Below are 16,251 nucleotides of genomic sequence, written 5' to 3'. Positions count from 1 at the left end.
ATTTGAAATTAGAGCACACTTCCTAATGGACACAATGTAAGGGTATATTGTACCTCCTGAGTGCAGGACACACCTACAGCAGGGACCTAATCTAACAAATACAAATGTTGTAACTTAATCGTTTGAACCCTCATATTAATCTGAAATAAAAAAAATACATAAACAAACAAAATTAAGCACAAGGTGTGACATATTTCAGTTGTAATTACTCTTCAACAGAATAGAAGTGATTGCTCCATTTTTAACTTTATCCTTTACATTAACTTCTTCACTATCTTTAATTGTATCTTCACTCCACTTCATTCAACATTACCTGGGCACCTCCACCACTCCAGGCTTTGTGCTAAGCACTGAGCATACAGCTGTGAACAGCACAAACGGGATCCCCGAATCACAGGACTCTCAGACACTAAAAACCTTAACGTCTGAGCAGTAACAAGTATATAAAATCTATTAAAATAAATCAGAAGTCCAGAGAAACTACAGTGAACATTTTCACACAACCAACAGAATTCAGGCTTTCTAAATATACTGCCTTCTGACACGTGCTACTATTCCAATGTCAGCATTGTTGTTACAGATTTCAAAATCAACCAAAAATAATCACTACCATAAAACCAGGTTTTATTCTAAGACATATCTTTATTCTTTCTTTTTTGTTGCAAAATTCTTTTGGCCTGAAATTCTAAATCCTGGCTGGTTCCATAGTTTTATTTTTAGAAAGTTCAAAGAATTAGAGCGAGGAACTATTTTAGGCCCAGCACAGTGGCTTACTCCACTGTAATCCTAACACTCTGGGAGGCTGAAGCGGGTGGATTGCCTGAGCTCAGGAGTTTGAGACCAGCCTAAGCAGAAGTGAGACCACCCCCCCATCTCTAAAAATAGCTGGGTGTTGTGGCAGGCAAAAGGATGGCTTGAGTCCCAGAGTTTGAGGTTGCTGTGAGCTACAATGACGCCATGGCATTTTATCCAGGGTAACAAAGTGAGACTCTGTCTCACAAAAGAAAGAAATACTTTAGTTAACTTTTCTCTATTTCCCATCTTCAGCTATCCACAGGAAGCTTCAAGAGGGTCAGCTCTCAGATACAACCAAATGGTTATGCCTGAATGCTCTTCCCTTCGCCCATCCATCTCTCACCACCTCCCACTTTTCTGAGAGGCAAATCTGTGCAAGCTGCTGCCAATACTGGGCTTGAATGAGTGTCTAATATTCCCACCTCTGGAATTCAGCTTCCCCTTCTCGTCTCCAGCATGATTCTCTCACATCAGCAACTAGTACACCCTTGCACACTCTCATATGTGAAAGCAGACAGCACCATTCGGCAGGGCTTATTTATTATCATTAATATAAAGGCACATGTGATTAGGTTACCTTGTTTGCGTTTGCTAGGTAACAACCAATTGTACTTGAGTCCTTATCTAGGAGGTGTGCCGTATACCCCTACATTGCAGCTGTTCTGTGAGAGCTTACCCCACCCTTTCGTCCCCTTCTCCCCCACTTCTTGAGTTTAATTGTGATTTTTTTTCTCGTGTGGGCTTGTAGTTGTTCATCTACTAGTTTCAAATTAGTATTGAATACATGGGATACTTGCTTTCTTTTTAATTATTATTATTATTAAATAATAGCTGTGTACATTAATGCAATCATGGGGCACCATACACTGGTTTTATACACCATTTGATATATTTTCTTTTTATTATAAGTGAAACAGTTAATTTTATTTATTAATACACTCAAACATTATTTTATTTCCAAGATTTTTATAAATTTAATTGTTCAAATAATTCAACTTTGGTATTTATATATTGTTAATAAAAGGTAAAGACCAACACACAAAGATAACAACAACATCTTGCGAAAGAGATATTACAGCCAAATATAAAAATAAGAAATGTAGCCTCTTGATATAGCCAAATCACTCTATTAAAAACATTTAAATTATAGCTCTGGGGGTTCCTTTAAGTTAAATTAAGTAGATAAATCTGAAAGAATAAAAGCAATTTATGAACCTATGGACATATTACTGGGAAAGAAAAACTATCAGTAAATTCCAACAGTTAAAAGTAATTGGGAAAAATACCCAACTAGAAAGAAAAAAAAAAAAATTCTGGTTTTGATGAAGGGTTTTTTGATCCATTTTATATAAGAGTTTACTTATTCTTTTTCCAAATGAGCATTTGTTACTTTCACAGATACATAAAATGATTCCTATTTTTAAAAACATACTCAAAATAGACATTAACTACAGAAGTACTTACTCTGACTAGAAAGAAAATGAACATGGGTATTTTCAAAATAGCAATAAATACAAGAAGCCTACATATATAAGTCATGAGAAGTATACATCTCATTTGACAAAAATAAGTTCCATTTTTACATCAATGCTTTATTATCAGCTTCTGGACTAAATCCTCTGAACTTATTTACATGTACTATGAAATTTCTACTAGTATGTATAACTTAAAGGCACTCAATTCAGAGGTTATAAAGTCCTGAGCTTAAGTATGAAACAGAATTCCCAACTAAAATGTGAACATAAATAATTTTAAACATCAGAATATTACAATGTTTAAAAGTGTAATTCTGGTACATAAATAATTCATAACCTAACAATAAAAGTGTACAGAATGTCAAAGACCATGTAAGGTAAGAAATATGCTCAGAATTAATTTTTCCCTCATTCAAGTTCATTTGTAGGTTTGAAGCTGATTTTTGTTGTTCAAATTCCCAGAAAATTAAAAGAAAATATGAAAATGCTTAAGTTTAAAAAAAAATTCCTCAGCTTGGTCTCTGAAACCATAGAAAAAGTATTTAATGATTAAAAACAAGTATGTACTGGAAAGATATTACACTAAAAAGAGGAATCATAATAAGCAGGTGAAAAAATTAAAAGGACAGCTTTAAATGCACCAACTGAAAAAGTAGTTATAATTGGCCAAAGTGTATACCTTCAGCATTCTTTTAGCCAAATAAAAATAAATTTACTTTGGATAACTAAGGTTCACTAACAAAGTTTCAGTTAAAAACTAAATCTATAATTTGTTGCAGAAGTATATGAAATTTACCTATAGCAATTTTCTACTGATGCTAAATTAATAAAGCATGAATTGACATCTTTATTATAACAAATGGTTTGACCGCTATTTTCTTGGCTTTCAAATGTTTTTCATATATGCATAGAAATGTAATGAGGCTAAGAATAATCTTCTGTATTGTCTGTACAGTTCGTAAGGCCTTTGTCATTGTTAGTCACCTTAGAAGTGAATATCAGTAGGACCATTAAATTAAAGCTGGCCTAAAAAGTTTTCAAAGTGCTACTGTTCCCAACTGATGAGATCTCAGTTTTCTGGATTTTCTGGATGACAATTACTTTCAGTTCTTTTTTCTGGAGATACATGCAAGAAGTTACAGCATATATATAAAGGGAAGATCAGAAGCCTGCTGGCCAAGTTCATCACCACTTGTTCCTGATCCTTTTCAAGTGTAAGTATTTGATAGCCAGTTGTCCTACTACGTATTAGTTTTCCACTACTATCAAAAGAAGCCAGATGTAATCTAAATGCTATGCTCCTTCGAGGCTGTAAACTGACAGATCCACTACATGGCTGATTCAGTGTATTGCGTTTGAAAATGATGTATCGATTAGTATAAGTTACTAGTAGATCAAAGCCGAAGTTAAAACCTGTCCATCGCCAGCAGTATCCACCATCTTTGGCAAGCTTTCTTCCACCTCTCATGCTATTTCGCTCTAGTTCTTCTTTATTGATTTCTTGAGGCCCCACCTCACTGTCTTGTTCCTCCCGGAGCATAGCAAGCCACTGCTGTTTACACACAGAAGATAGCCATTCTAAAGGTACGAGAGAATCTTGTTCAATAATTCTTGCAGAAGCCAGATCACTAATAATAAACTGTAACCTTAAATGTCTGAATACTGCCACAAATGGTTTTCCTTGCTCCGTTTCAAGGAAGGTCATACCTTCAAAATCTTTTTTCCGCTTAGAAAACCAGACATCGGTTTCTGTCAAAAGCAGTTTTAAAGACCCCTTCCACGAAGGCACAAGTTGAAGGAACATGCACTTTTTCAGAGCTGTGTATACATCCATTTCCACCTGCATCGCAAACAAGTTAGCTGAACCAACAAGCTGTTTCATGACATTTATGCTGAGTTCTTTAAAAAGTTGGTCACACATTCTGGTGTGTCATCAAATTGTTTAGAAGCCACTCAAGGCACTTTTTCTTTACAGAATCTAATCCATAGGTCCCTGCTGATGTGTAATAGCCACATACGGTTTTCACATTAATTATTTCCTTCATTGTCTCACCACACGGCCGTACTAAACCATCCAGCTGCAGCATCCAAGCTACTGCTAGCATGGCAATAACTCGACTGGGCTTTACTAAGACATCATCTCCATACAGTGAACCAAAGGCAACTTGCCGTGCTTCTATATCAATATTTTGGTCTGGAATCTCCAGTTCAACAATATTCATGCTGGATTCTTTCCAAGAACCACTGAACATACTAGAAAAGTAACCACATTGCCATAAATATATTTTGTGTAAGCTCCATTCTTCTCCTAGAGCACAAATCTTAATGTCACTATTTTCACCATTCAAACATAATGTTTGATAAATATATTTGGACGCACTCTTTAATTTTTTCCTTCCAGGGATGTTGAAAAGCCGCTGATGCTCCTCCCCTTCCTCCTCATCCCCCTCTGACTCAGAGTCAGGGTGACCGTAGCAGAAGGCCCCGCTGCTCCGCTTGCGCTTGCGGCTGCCGGGGCAGTAACAGAAGCTGTGGCCCGTCGCGTCGCCTACAGTCTCGGGCCGCCGGGCTGAGCCCCCCCCGCCCCAGAACCCTGCTCCTGGGGGGCTCGGGCTGGCCCCGGGTGGCGCAGTCCTCGGCTGCTCAGCGAGCCCATGGGTCACAATGCCTGGCTATTTTTTGTTGGTGCAGTTTGGCCGGGGCTGGGTTCGAACCCACCACCCTCGGAATATGGGGCGGGCGCCCTACTCACTGAGCCACAGGCGCCGCCCAGGATACTTGCTCTTCCATTCTTGAGATACTTACTAAGAACAATGTTCTGCAACTCCATCCAGGTAAATACAAAAGATGTGAAGTCCTCATCTTTTGTATGGTTGAATAATATTCCATGCTATACATACACCACAGTTTATTAATCCATCTGTGGGTTCATGGGCACTTGTTTCCACATCTTTGTGATTGTGAATTGAGCTGCTATAAACATTTCAAGTGCAAATGTCCTTATGATAAAACGATTTTTTTTTTCTCCTGCGTAGATACCTAGTAATGGGATTGTGGGATCAAATGGAAGGCATACATTTAGCTCTTTGAAGATTCGTTCCAAAAAGGCTGCACTAGTTTGCAACCCCACACCAGGGATTTTGTTTACCTCATATTTTGATGGGAGGATAAGGCGTAATAGCAGATAGCATTCTCTTTCTGCAGGCTACACCCTGGCCTAGAGAAGCAGGCTGCTCAGCGACTTCAGAAAGTCACTTCCTACTCCATCTAGGACTAGCAGCCTGTGTTCAATGACCTGCATTGGAAACTCAATTACAACAGGAAACATGTTTTTCTGGGCCTCCAGAACAATGGTGTCAAATACCAGTTGAATAGTGTCAACCTTCCCTGGGCAAATCTGGGGGAGAGGAGACAGTTGAAGATACCTTCCTTCAATTCTTCCCAAAATTAGAACAGTTCACTGTCGCAGACCAGCCACCACACACAGTGGGTTTATTTCCTTGTGGCCCAGTGGTGTGAGGAGACAGAAGAAAATTATTAGCAGGAGTTATAGAATATTAGTAGAGAGAAATAATAGACATAGACAAAGAGATAGATTTAAGAGCAGCGGGGCTTGGGAGGCGGCACACTTTTTCATGAGGCTTCCAGTATGCCACCCCGAGTGTCAGGCTGGCTCTGTATTTATTTTATACATCAGTGCTACAGTTACACATTTTATGAGAGGAAGGCAAACAATCCTGCCAAGGTTCCTGCTGCGCTTGCACTTCTACTGACTAGACTAATTGTACACTTGATTACGTTAATTGCAAGGATTTACTTGTTGTTTTTGACTGCTTTAAAGTATAATGGTCTTAATGTAAACGAAGTCTCGATAAGGAAGTCAATCAGAGGCGGATTCAAGGACCAAATCCTAGCTGACCCACAATCACACACCACAGATGTGATGTTTTAATATTCTGACAGCCCTGTGTCTAAACAGACAGACTCCTCTGGCCTAATCAAGGTGACAGAAGGAAAGAGATCTTTCTTTTCCTTACTGGGTCCAGAGCAAGTCTTCCTGAGTTGGACAAAGTTTAAAAAATTTCCATCTTTAATTTTTGTAAACCATTTCCTCAGAGCACACAGCCTTGCTTTGGCAGAAAGCAGCTTCAAACTCTTCAGCCAGTTGCTGTGCAGTAGCTACGCAGGGAGTCGGGGTATACAACACACCACCAAGCTGCAGAGATATTAAAGTGACAGGATCTCAAACTCTGTGCTCAGCGCCAGAAAAATTGGCTCTAATTGAAGTCCCCACTGTCTCTCTTTGTCTAGACTTTATTCCCTGTTCCTAATAATATTTTTAATCTACTAACAATTAATTGAATATAATTATAACCTTATAAAATCATTATTACTAGCAATGCAAGCACATCAAAATATGACTCTTCCCTTTGGTCTTTCCACATGCAAACTTCAGTTCCCTCCAAAGTTGGGTGTGCCAGGCAATGCACTAGAGTACAAGAAGGAAATATTAAAGTTTTGATTGATCCTTATTTTACTTAAAAATGAATATTCCATTCTGTTAATATTTAATACATAAATTGACTTATGGTCTTCACCTAGACCTCAAATCAGCTGGTCACAAGTTTCTTATGGCCCTGGGAAGGTCACCTCACTATGATACGCAGCAATTTACATGTACCAGGCTAAGTGGACATGTGTATTCTATGCTCCTAAATAGCAGAAAAGTACAACCCAGTTACACCCCATATTGAATGGGAAGAGACTATGAAATTCTTTTTCTTTTCTTTTCTTTTCTGTGTTATTTTTTTGTTTTGGAGACAGAGTCTCATTCTTTCATCCTGGCTAGAGTACATGACATCATCATAGCTCATCACAACCTCAAATTACTGAGCTCAAACAATCCTCCTGGTTCAGCTGCCCAAGCAGTTGAGACTACATGGGTACCAATATGCTTGGCTAATTTTTTCTATTTTCAGTAGATATGGGGTTTCATTCTTGCTCAGGCTGGTCTCGAACTCCTAAACTCAAGTGGTCCTCTGGCCTCGGCCTCCCACAAAGCTAGCATTAAGGGCCTGAGCCATCATGCCCAGCTACATGAAATTCTTTTGGCCACATAGGGCAATCTATTATTTCATGGCAAAATACTTTTAAACCTATTAAATTTGAAGCTGACATACATGTGTTTTTCCCACAAAGATTCCAAGTTTGATGACTTTTGCCAGGATGAAAAGCAGCCACCAGTATACACTACCTGATAGGAACTTATATAACAATAAAAACACTTGCTCTGTTCCATCAAAGTGAAGGTGTTGTTTTAACAATGTATCAGGTCAGTGGAGGCAGCAGTGATATAGTCGGCAGTGATGACCTGCGGCTGCTGCTAGAAACATTGACCTGGCGCCGCTGGGACCTCAGTGATTGCTACGCTGCGACCTGGATCTGCTTTTGCCCAGACCTCCAAGAGAGCTGTGCCTCACCGCCACCCGCACCTGCCCGGACCTCTGTGAGAGCTGCGCCACAACTGCAATTGGCTCCCACTGGGACCTCTGTAACAGCTGCGCCACCCAGACCTCTGTAAGATCTGTGCTGTGACCCCAACCCACGACCCAAGCCCACCGGGCCTCCGCACGCCCTGGCCAGGAACTGCAGGAGCCTGCAACCCGGCTTCCTCCCTCCTATACCCTCTCTGCCTGAACACCGGCCCACTCATCTGGCCGGGGACTCTGGTAGCCTCGTGCCCTCTGGACGCCTCCCTGCCTCTGTGCAGAGCCCTTCTCCTGGCCAGAGACTGCTGGAGCCTTGGGCTGTCTGTGCCAAAGTCACTGGGCACCAGGAACTCCCAGAACTGTGTGCACCACCCCCCACCCTGTTGCTGGATCCGGGTGTGTCACACTCTGGAGCTGCTCCCACAACCAGAACTCCCTGGCTGGGGCAGCCCCAGAGGAACTACACAGGGTCACTCCCTACAAAAATCCAGCAACAATAGAGTGATCCCGCTGGGGTCTAATCTTGGAGAGACACCTCCCCAACTCTGAAGATGGCCACAGGCAACAGTGAAAAACAATCATGAGGCGAAATCAACAGAAAAACTCTGGCAATATGAATAATCAGAGTAGATCAACTCCCCCAAGGATCAATGGGGCAGACACAGCACAAGATCCCATGCACAAACAAATAGCTGAGATGTCTGTCAGAAATAGAATTCAGAATCTGGATAGCAAATAAGATCGAATTAGAATTCCAAGCAGTAACCCAAAAGATATCTCAAGAATTCAATGAATTCAAAGACCAAATGACCAAAGATTTTGACACATTGAGACAAGAAGTTGCAGCCCTCAAAGATCTGAAAAACACAGTAGAATCCCTCAGTAACAGAATGGAGCAAGCAGAAGAAAGGATTTCTGACATTGAAGACAAAGCTTTCAAACACTCCCAAACTCTCAAAGAGGAAGAAAAATGCAGGGCAAAAACAGATCACTCTCTCAGAGAACACTGGGATAATTCGAAGAAAACCAATATTCGTCTTATAGGGATCCCTGAAAGTGATGAAGTGGCTTCACAAGGCACAGAGTCTTTTTCTCCATGAGATTATGAAGGAGAACTTTCCAGACATGCCAAGAGATTCTGAAATTCAGATAGCAGACAGTTTCGGAACTCCAGCACGACTCAACCCAAATAAGACATCCCCCAGACACATCATAATCAATTTCACTAAAGTTAATATGAAGGAGAAAATTCTAAAAGCAGCCAGATGAAAGAAAACCATCACCTACAAGGGCAAGAATATTAGAATAACTGCAGATCTCTCTGCTGAAACCTTTCAAGCTAGAAGAGGATGGTTATTGACTTTTAATCTCCTAAAACAAAATAACTTTCAACCCAGGATCCTGTACCCAGCTAAACTGAGTTTCATTTATGATGGAGAAATTAAATACTTTAACAACATTTGCATGTTGAAGATATTTGCCATAACTAAACCAGCTCTCCAGGATATTCTCAGACCTATCCTTCACAAAGACCAGCATAACCCTCCATCACAAAAATAAACCCGCCCAGAAAAATTTTATCAAATTCCACCTTCCACAGTCGCAAAAGGATTAAAAATGTCCACCAGACTCTCAAAAGGCTTAACAATATTCTCAATTAATGTGAATGGTTTAAATTGTCCTCAAAAGAGGCACAGGTTGGCTGACTGGATACAAAAACTCAAGCCAGATATCTGCTGCATACAAGACTCTCATCTTACATTAAAAGACAAATACAGCCTCAAGGTGAAGGGATTGTCATCTATACTCCAGGCAAATGGAAAGCAGAAAAAAGCAGGTGTTAGAATCCTATTCGCAGACACAATAGGCTTTAAACCAACCAAAATAAGGAAGGATAAGAATGGACACTTCATATTTGTTAAAGGTAATACTCAATATGAGATTTCAATTATTAATATTTATGCACCCAACCAGAATGCACCTCAATTTATAAGAGAAACTCTAACAGACATGAACAATTTTATTTCCTCCAGTTCCATAGTAGTTGGAGGTTTTAACACCCCTTTAGCAGTGCTGGATAGATCCTCCAAAAAGAAGCTAAGCAACGAAATTTTATATTTAAACTCGACCATTCAACATCTGGACTTAACAGACATCTACAGAACATTTCATCCCAACAAAACTGAATACACATTCTTCTCATAAGCCCACAGAACATACTCCAAAATCAACCATATCCTAGGCCACAAATCTAACATCAGCAAATTTAAAAAAATAGAAATTATTCCTTGCATCTTCTCAGACCATCATGGAGGTTGAACTCAATAACAACAGGAATCTGCTTACCCATACAAAAACATGGAAGCTAAACAACCTTATGCTGAAAGATAGATGGGCTATAGACGAGACTAAGAAGGAAATCACCAAATTTTTGGAATGAAACAATAATGAACACACAAATTATCAGAACCTCTGGGATACTGCAAAGGCAGGGCTAAGAGGGAAATTTATAACACTGCAAGCCTTCATCAAGACAACGGAAAGAGAGGAAGTTAATAACTTAATGGGACATCTCAAGCAACTGGAGAAGGAAGAACACTCCAACCCCAAACCCAGCAGAAGAAAAAAAATAACCAAAATCAGAGCAGAATTAAAAGCAATTGAAAACAAAAGAATTATACAAAAGATCAATAAATCCAAAAGTTGGATTTTTGAAAAGATCGATAAAGTAGATAAACCTTCAGCCAACCTAACCAGGAAAAAAAAAAAAGAGTAAAAACCCTAATTTCATCAATCAGAAATGACAACAATGAAATAACAACAGACCGCTCAGAAATTCAGAAAATCCTTAATGAATACTACAAGAAACTCTACTCTCAGAAATATAAAAATCTGAAAGAAATCGCCCAATACCTGGAAGTACGCCACCTACCAAGACTTAGCCAGAATGAAGTGGAAATGTTGAACAGGCCTATATCAAGTTTTGAAATAGCATCAACTATACAAAATCTCCCTAAAAAGAAGAGCCTAGGACCAGACGCCTTTACATCAGAATTCTCCCAAACCTTTAAAGAACTAGTACCATATTACTAAACCTCTTCCAAAATATAGAAAAAGAAGGAATAGTACCCAACACATTCTATGAAGCAAACATCACCTTGATCCCCAAACCAGGGAAAGACCCAACAAGAAAAGAAAATTATAGACCAATATCACTAATGAATATTGATGCAAAAATATTCAAAAAGATCCTAACGGTGTGATGAAAATGTGTCAAACTGTTTATAAAACCAGTGTATGGTGCCCCATGATCTCATTAATGTACACAACTATGATTTAATAATAAAAAAAAAATGTCAAAGCTGAAAAAAAAAAAGATCCTAACCAACAGAATCCAACAACACATCAAAAAAATTATACACCATGACCAAGTCAGTTTTATCCCAGGGTCTCAAGGCTGGTTCAATATACGTAAATCTATAAGTATAATTCAGCACATAAACAAATAAAAAAAACAGAGACCATATGATTCTCTCAATTGATGCAGAAAAAGCTTTTGATAATATCCAGCATCCCTTCATGATCAGAACACTTAAGAAAATTGGTATAGAAGGGACATTTCTTAAACTAATAGAGGCCATCTACAGCAAACCCACAGCCAATATCGTATTGAATGGAGTTAAATTGAAATCATTTCCACTCAGATCAGGAACAGACAAGGATGTCCATTGTCTCCACTGCTCTTTAACATTGTAATGGAAGTTTTAGCCACCGCAATTAGGGAAGAAAAGGCGATCAAGGGTATCCATATAGGGTCAGAAGAGATCAAACTTTCACTCTTCACAGATGACATGATTGTGTATCTGGAAAACACCAGGGATTTTACTACAAACTCTTAGAAGTGATCAAGGAATACAGCAGTGTCTTAGGTTACAAAATCAACATTCATAAATCGGTAGCCTTTATATATACCAACAATAGTCAAGCTGAAAAAAACAGTTAAGGACTCTATTCCATTCACAGTAGTGCCAAAGAAGATGAAATATTTGGGAGTTTATCTAACAAAGGACGTGAAAGATCTCTATAAAGAGAACTATGAAACTCTAAGAAAAGAAATAGCTGAAAATGTTAACAAATGGAAAAACATACCATGCTCATGGCTGGGAAGAATCAACATTCTTAAAATGTCCATACTACCCAAAGCAATATACAATTTTAATGCAATCCCTATTAAAGCTCCACTGTCATACTTTAAAGATCTTGAAAAAAATAATACTTCGTTTCATATGGAATCAGAAAAAACCTTGAACAGCCAAGACATTACTCAGAAATAAAAACAAAGCAGGAGGAATCATGCTACCAGATCTCAGACTATACTATAAATCGATAGTGATCAAAACAGCATGGTACTGGCACAAAAACAGAGAGAAATATGTATGGAACAGAATAGAGAACCAAGAGATGAACCCAGCTATTTACCGTTATTTGATCTTTGACAAGCCAATTAAAAACATTCAGTGGGGAAAAGATGCCCTATTTAACAAATGGTGCTGGCTGAACTGGCTGGCAACCTGTAGAAGACTGAAACTGGACCCACACCTTTTACCATTAATTAAGATAGACTCTCACTGTATTAAAGATTTAAACTTAAGACATGAAACTATAAAAATACTAGAAGTGAGTGCAGGGAAAACCCTTGAATAAATCGGGATGGGCGAGTATTTTATGAGGAGGACGCCCCGGGCAATTGAAGCAGCTTCAAAAATACACTACTGGGACCTGGTGAAACTAAAAAGCTTCTGCAAAGCCAAGAACACAGTAAGTGAAGCAAGCAAACAGCCCTCAGAATGGAAGAAGATATTTGCAGGTTATGTCTCCGACAAAGGTTTAATAACCAGAATCCACAGAGAACTCAAACGTATTAACAAGAAAAGAACAAGTGATCCCATCGCAGGCTGGCCAAGGGACTTGAAGAGAAACTTCTCTGAAGAAGACAGGCGCACGGCCTAAAGACATGTGAAAAAATGCTCATCATCTTTAATCATCAGAGAAATGCAAATCAAAATTACTTTGAGATATCATCTAACTCCAGTAAGATTAGCCTATGTCACAAAATCCCAAGACCAGAGATGTTGGCGTGGATGTGGAGAAAAGGGAACACTTCTACACTGCTGGTGGGAATGCAAATTAATACATTCCTTTTGGAAAGATGTTTGGAGAACACTTAGAGATCTAAAAATAGATCTGCCATTCAATCCTATAATTCCTCTACTAGGTATATACCCAGAAGACAAAAAATCACATTATAACAAAGATATTTGTACCAGAATGTTTATTGCAGCCCAATTCATTATTGCTAAGTCATGGAAAAAGCCCAAGTGCCCATTGATCCATGAATGGATTAACAAATTGTGGTATATGTACACCATGGAATATTATGCAGCCTTAAAGAAAGATGGAGACTTTACCTCTTTCATGTTTACATGGATGGAGCTGGAACATATTCTTCTTAGTAGAGTATCTCAAGAATGGAAGAAAAAGTATCCAATGTACTCAGCCCTACTATGAAACTAATTTATGGCTTTCATATGAAAGCTATAATCCAGTTATAACCTAAGAATATGGGGAAGGGGGAGAGGGAGGGAAGGGAGGGTGAGTGGTGGGATTACACCTGCGGTGCATCTTACAAGGGTACATGTGAAACTTAGTAAATGTAGAATATAAATGTCTTAACACAGTAACTAAGAAAATGCCAGGAAGGCTATGTTAACCAGTGTGATGAAAATGTGTCAAATTGTTTATAAAACCAGTGTATGGTGCCCCATGATCACATTAATGTACACAGCTATGATTTAATAATAAAAAAATAAAATAAAATGCTCAAAAAATAATAATTTTACATTTGTAAAATGTGCATTTGTAGTACATGGTATATTTATACAGAGTTATACACAATCACAAAAGAGCGAAAGCAAAATTATTTGGGAGCTGGTAAAGAAAATTAAAAGTATTTTCATCAACGTCATTTTTTTAATTTCTTTGTGTGTGTTTTATAATATGCTCAGTATATTAATATAGTAATGCATGCATGTAATTTATAAGTAAATATGCCTCTATAGCACTACCTGTTCGACAACTTGTGCGTGATCAAAAGAGTTTCTGAAACTCTAACCTAGACGCCCAATGATATTCTTGCATTTTTGGAGGCCAAACTTCAAAATTACTCCCTCTTGTGGCAACACTCCCTATTCCTCCGCAGTACTTTCCAGGAGAGGGAGGCAGTTAGGGCTTGGCGTGGGGCATCTGAAGTCAGGACTGGGTTCCAATTCTGCAGCCCACCTTAGGAAGCAGGCGCGTTTCTTACCCTCCGCCCGGCTCGTGCGTGCGCAGCGCGGAGCTGGTGTAAGCGTCCTGCCCGCGCCGAGCGTTGCCTGAGCCGCAGCGGCGGTGAGACTGGATCTCACAGAGCCATTTCTATCTCTGCCCTCTTAAGGTCCTATTCGCCCCAAGGACTGGAGGGATGGTGGCACTTCAGGCAGTAGAGTGCAGTGAATCTTTTCGGTGACATCGGAGTGATTCCGCTATTAAAACTTCAAAGTTCTCTCTTAAAATAAACCACAGAAGGTAACTGCTACCGAATTCTCCGAAGAAGGTCGGGAAGGTGAAGGGCCTGGCAGGGGCGACTCTGAAGCCTGGGGGGATTCCGGGCCTGGCCGGTTTGACCGGGGGATGGAGGCGGGCAGGGCCGACAGTCGCGCGCATACCGGGAGCGCAGCTTCGCACTCTGCTCTGCGTGCCGGGACCTGACTCAGCCTCCGCTCAGCTCGCGCACTGCGCCGGTGCCCGCCTCGAGCGGCGCGGTGCCAGGGCGATGCTGCGTCCCCGGGGTCGCTCGCGGGATCGCTGGCCCGCGCCCGGTGGGGGCGACCAGTAGCGCGCGTGGGGAAAGGGCCCAGGTGGGCCAGGGTGGCTGGCCCGCGCGGGGTGAGTCAGTGTCCCCACCCCGGCGCTCTCGGAGAACTTACCTGGATGGCGTGGCCGCTGCCCGGGGCTGTGGGGCCCCCCACCAACTTGCAGTAGAGCTCCGGCCGGGGCCGCCCGCCGGGCCCGCGCTCCCCGCAGGTGGCGGTGGCCCAGATCCTCGCCGCCTGGGCCAGGTTGAAGTAGGGCGGGTGTAGGCTGAGCCCGGCCATGGGCCCCGGGTCCCTAGCTGTTGCGCGCCGGTCGGGCAGCAGCAGCAGCAGCAGCAGAGGCGGCGAAGTCAGCGGCAGGACGGACCACCATGCCCTGCCCCGAGCGCGCGCGGCCCCTGCCATCCCGCTGTGCAGGGTCCTCCCGGCCCGGCCGCCCTCCGCACGGAGGGGCTCGGCGGCACCGCGATCCCGGTTCCACCGCTCCAGGCCCGTGTGCTGCAGACCTGCGGCGCCCGAAGCGAGAGCAGCCCCGGGTATGGGCGGCGCTGGAGCCGCGCCCCTTGCTCCACGCGCCGGGAGCCCGCGGCTTCTCTGCGCTGGAACCTGCCGCCGCCGCAGCGGGCACCGCCGGATCAGGAACTGACAGCGCCCAGCCTCGCGCCAGCTGGCGTCGTCTCAGCCAGCGCGCTGCAAACTTCTGGGGCAGGGAAAAGAGATAGGCGTTCCCGGGCTCCCACCCAGGCGGCGGAGCTGGGGACCCGGACCGCCGAGCTTCCCACCACCAGGGCAGAAATCAGATCGTCCTCTCCAGATGCTCGGGGACTCAGACCAAAGCCAGAAAAGCCAGCTCCTGATCTAAGAAGGAGGTTTGCAGAGAATTAGGGCAGATAGCAAAGGAAACCGCCACTACTTGCCCTACTTACATCCAAGACGTGGTTTCCCAATCATTAACCCCATCTTTATGCACCTATGATCTCTGTGGCACGGTCGCCGCGTACTGAGCCAGGGAACTGGGAGTGGTGAAACGTTGAAAAGACAGCCCGTGATGCAAGTTATAGTTTGCCAACCGGGAAAGGTACCTCGGAGGAAATCCTTTCCTTGTCTAGTCTGCTAAATTTTACAGATAAGCTAAATAAGGATACTCCGTCATACTGGCCTCAGGACAGTGGAGGCCAAGGCTGAGGCTTGGTCTTGTACGCAGAACACCTCGCCAAAACAGATCCTCCACATAAGCCCTCTAAGGCCCAGCGGCTCTCAACCTTGCTAATGCCGCGGTCCTTTAATACAGTTCCTGTGGGACGCGACCCACAGGTTGAGAATCGCTGCAAGCAATTAGAGGAGTGCAGTATTTATACAATAAAAACTGCAAAACGTCTTTGAAAGAAATTTGAAAAGACCTAAATAAACAGAAAGACATCTCATGTTCGTGGATTGGGAAGACAATATTGTAAAGATGGCAGTATTCCCCAAAGCAACCTACAGAGTCAACACCTGAAAATCTCAAAATCTCAGCTTACTTTTTAATTCTTTTTTTTTTTTTTTTTTTTTGCAGAAATTGACAAGCTGATCCTAAAACTC

The 16,251-nt window shown here is 41.8% G+C and overlaps 1 protein-coding gene and 1 pseudogene across 1 annotated transcript in view; both read right to left on the bottom strand.

Moving 5' to 3' along the window:
* The window catches only part of LAMA3 (laminin subunit alpha 3), a 285,924-nt gene extending 270,609 nt beyond the window's left edge, over positions 1–15,315 (bottom strand). The window contains exon 1 of the mRNA XM_053571366.1: positions 14,785–15,315. Coding sequence (XP_053427341.1) covers positions 14,785–15,075 — 291 coding nt within the window. The 5' untranslated portion in view covers positions 15,076–15,315. The remainder of the gene's footprint in view (positions 1–14,784) is intronic.
* Positions 3,340–4,926, bottom strand: LOC128571738 (germ cell-less protein-like 1; annotated as a pseudogene).
* Positions 15,316–16,251: the final 936 nt, after the last annotated feature.

The sequence above is a fragment of the Nycticebus coucang genome, chromosome 19, assembly GCF_027406575.1.
Source record: "Nycticebus coucang isolate mNycCou1 chromosome 19, mNycCou1.pri, whole genome shotgun sequence".
Taxonomy (NCBI): domain Eukaryota; kingdom Metazoa; phylum Chordata; class Mammalia; order Primates; family Lorisidae; genus Nycticebus; species Nycticebus coucang.
Note: the sequence above shows the minus strand (reverse complement) of the source record. Positions and strands in the feature narration are given on the sequence as shown.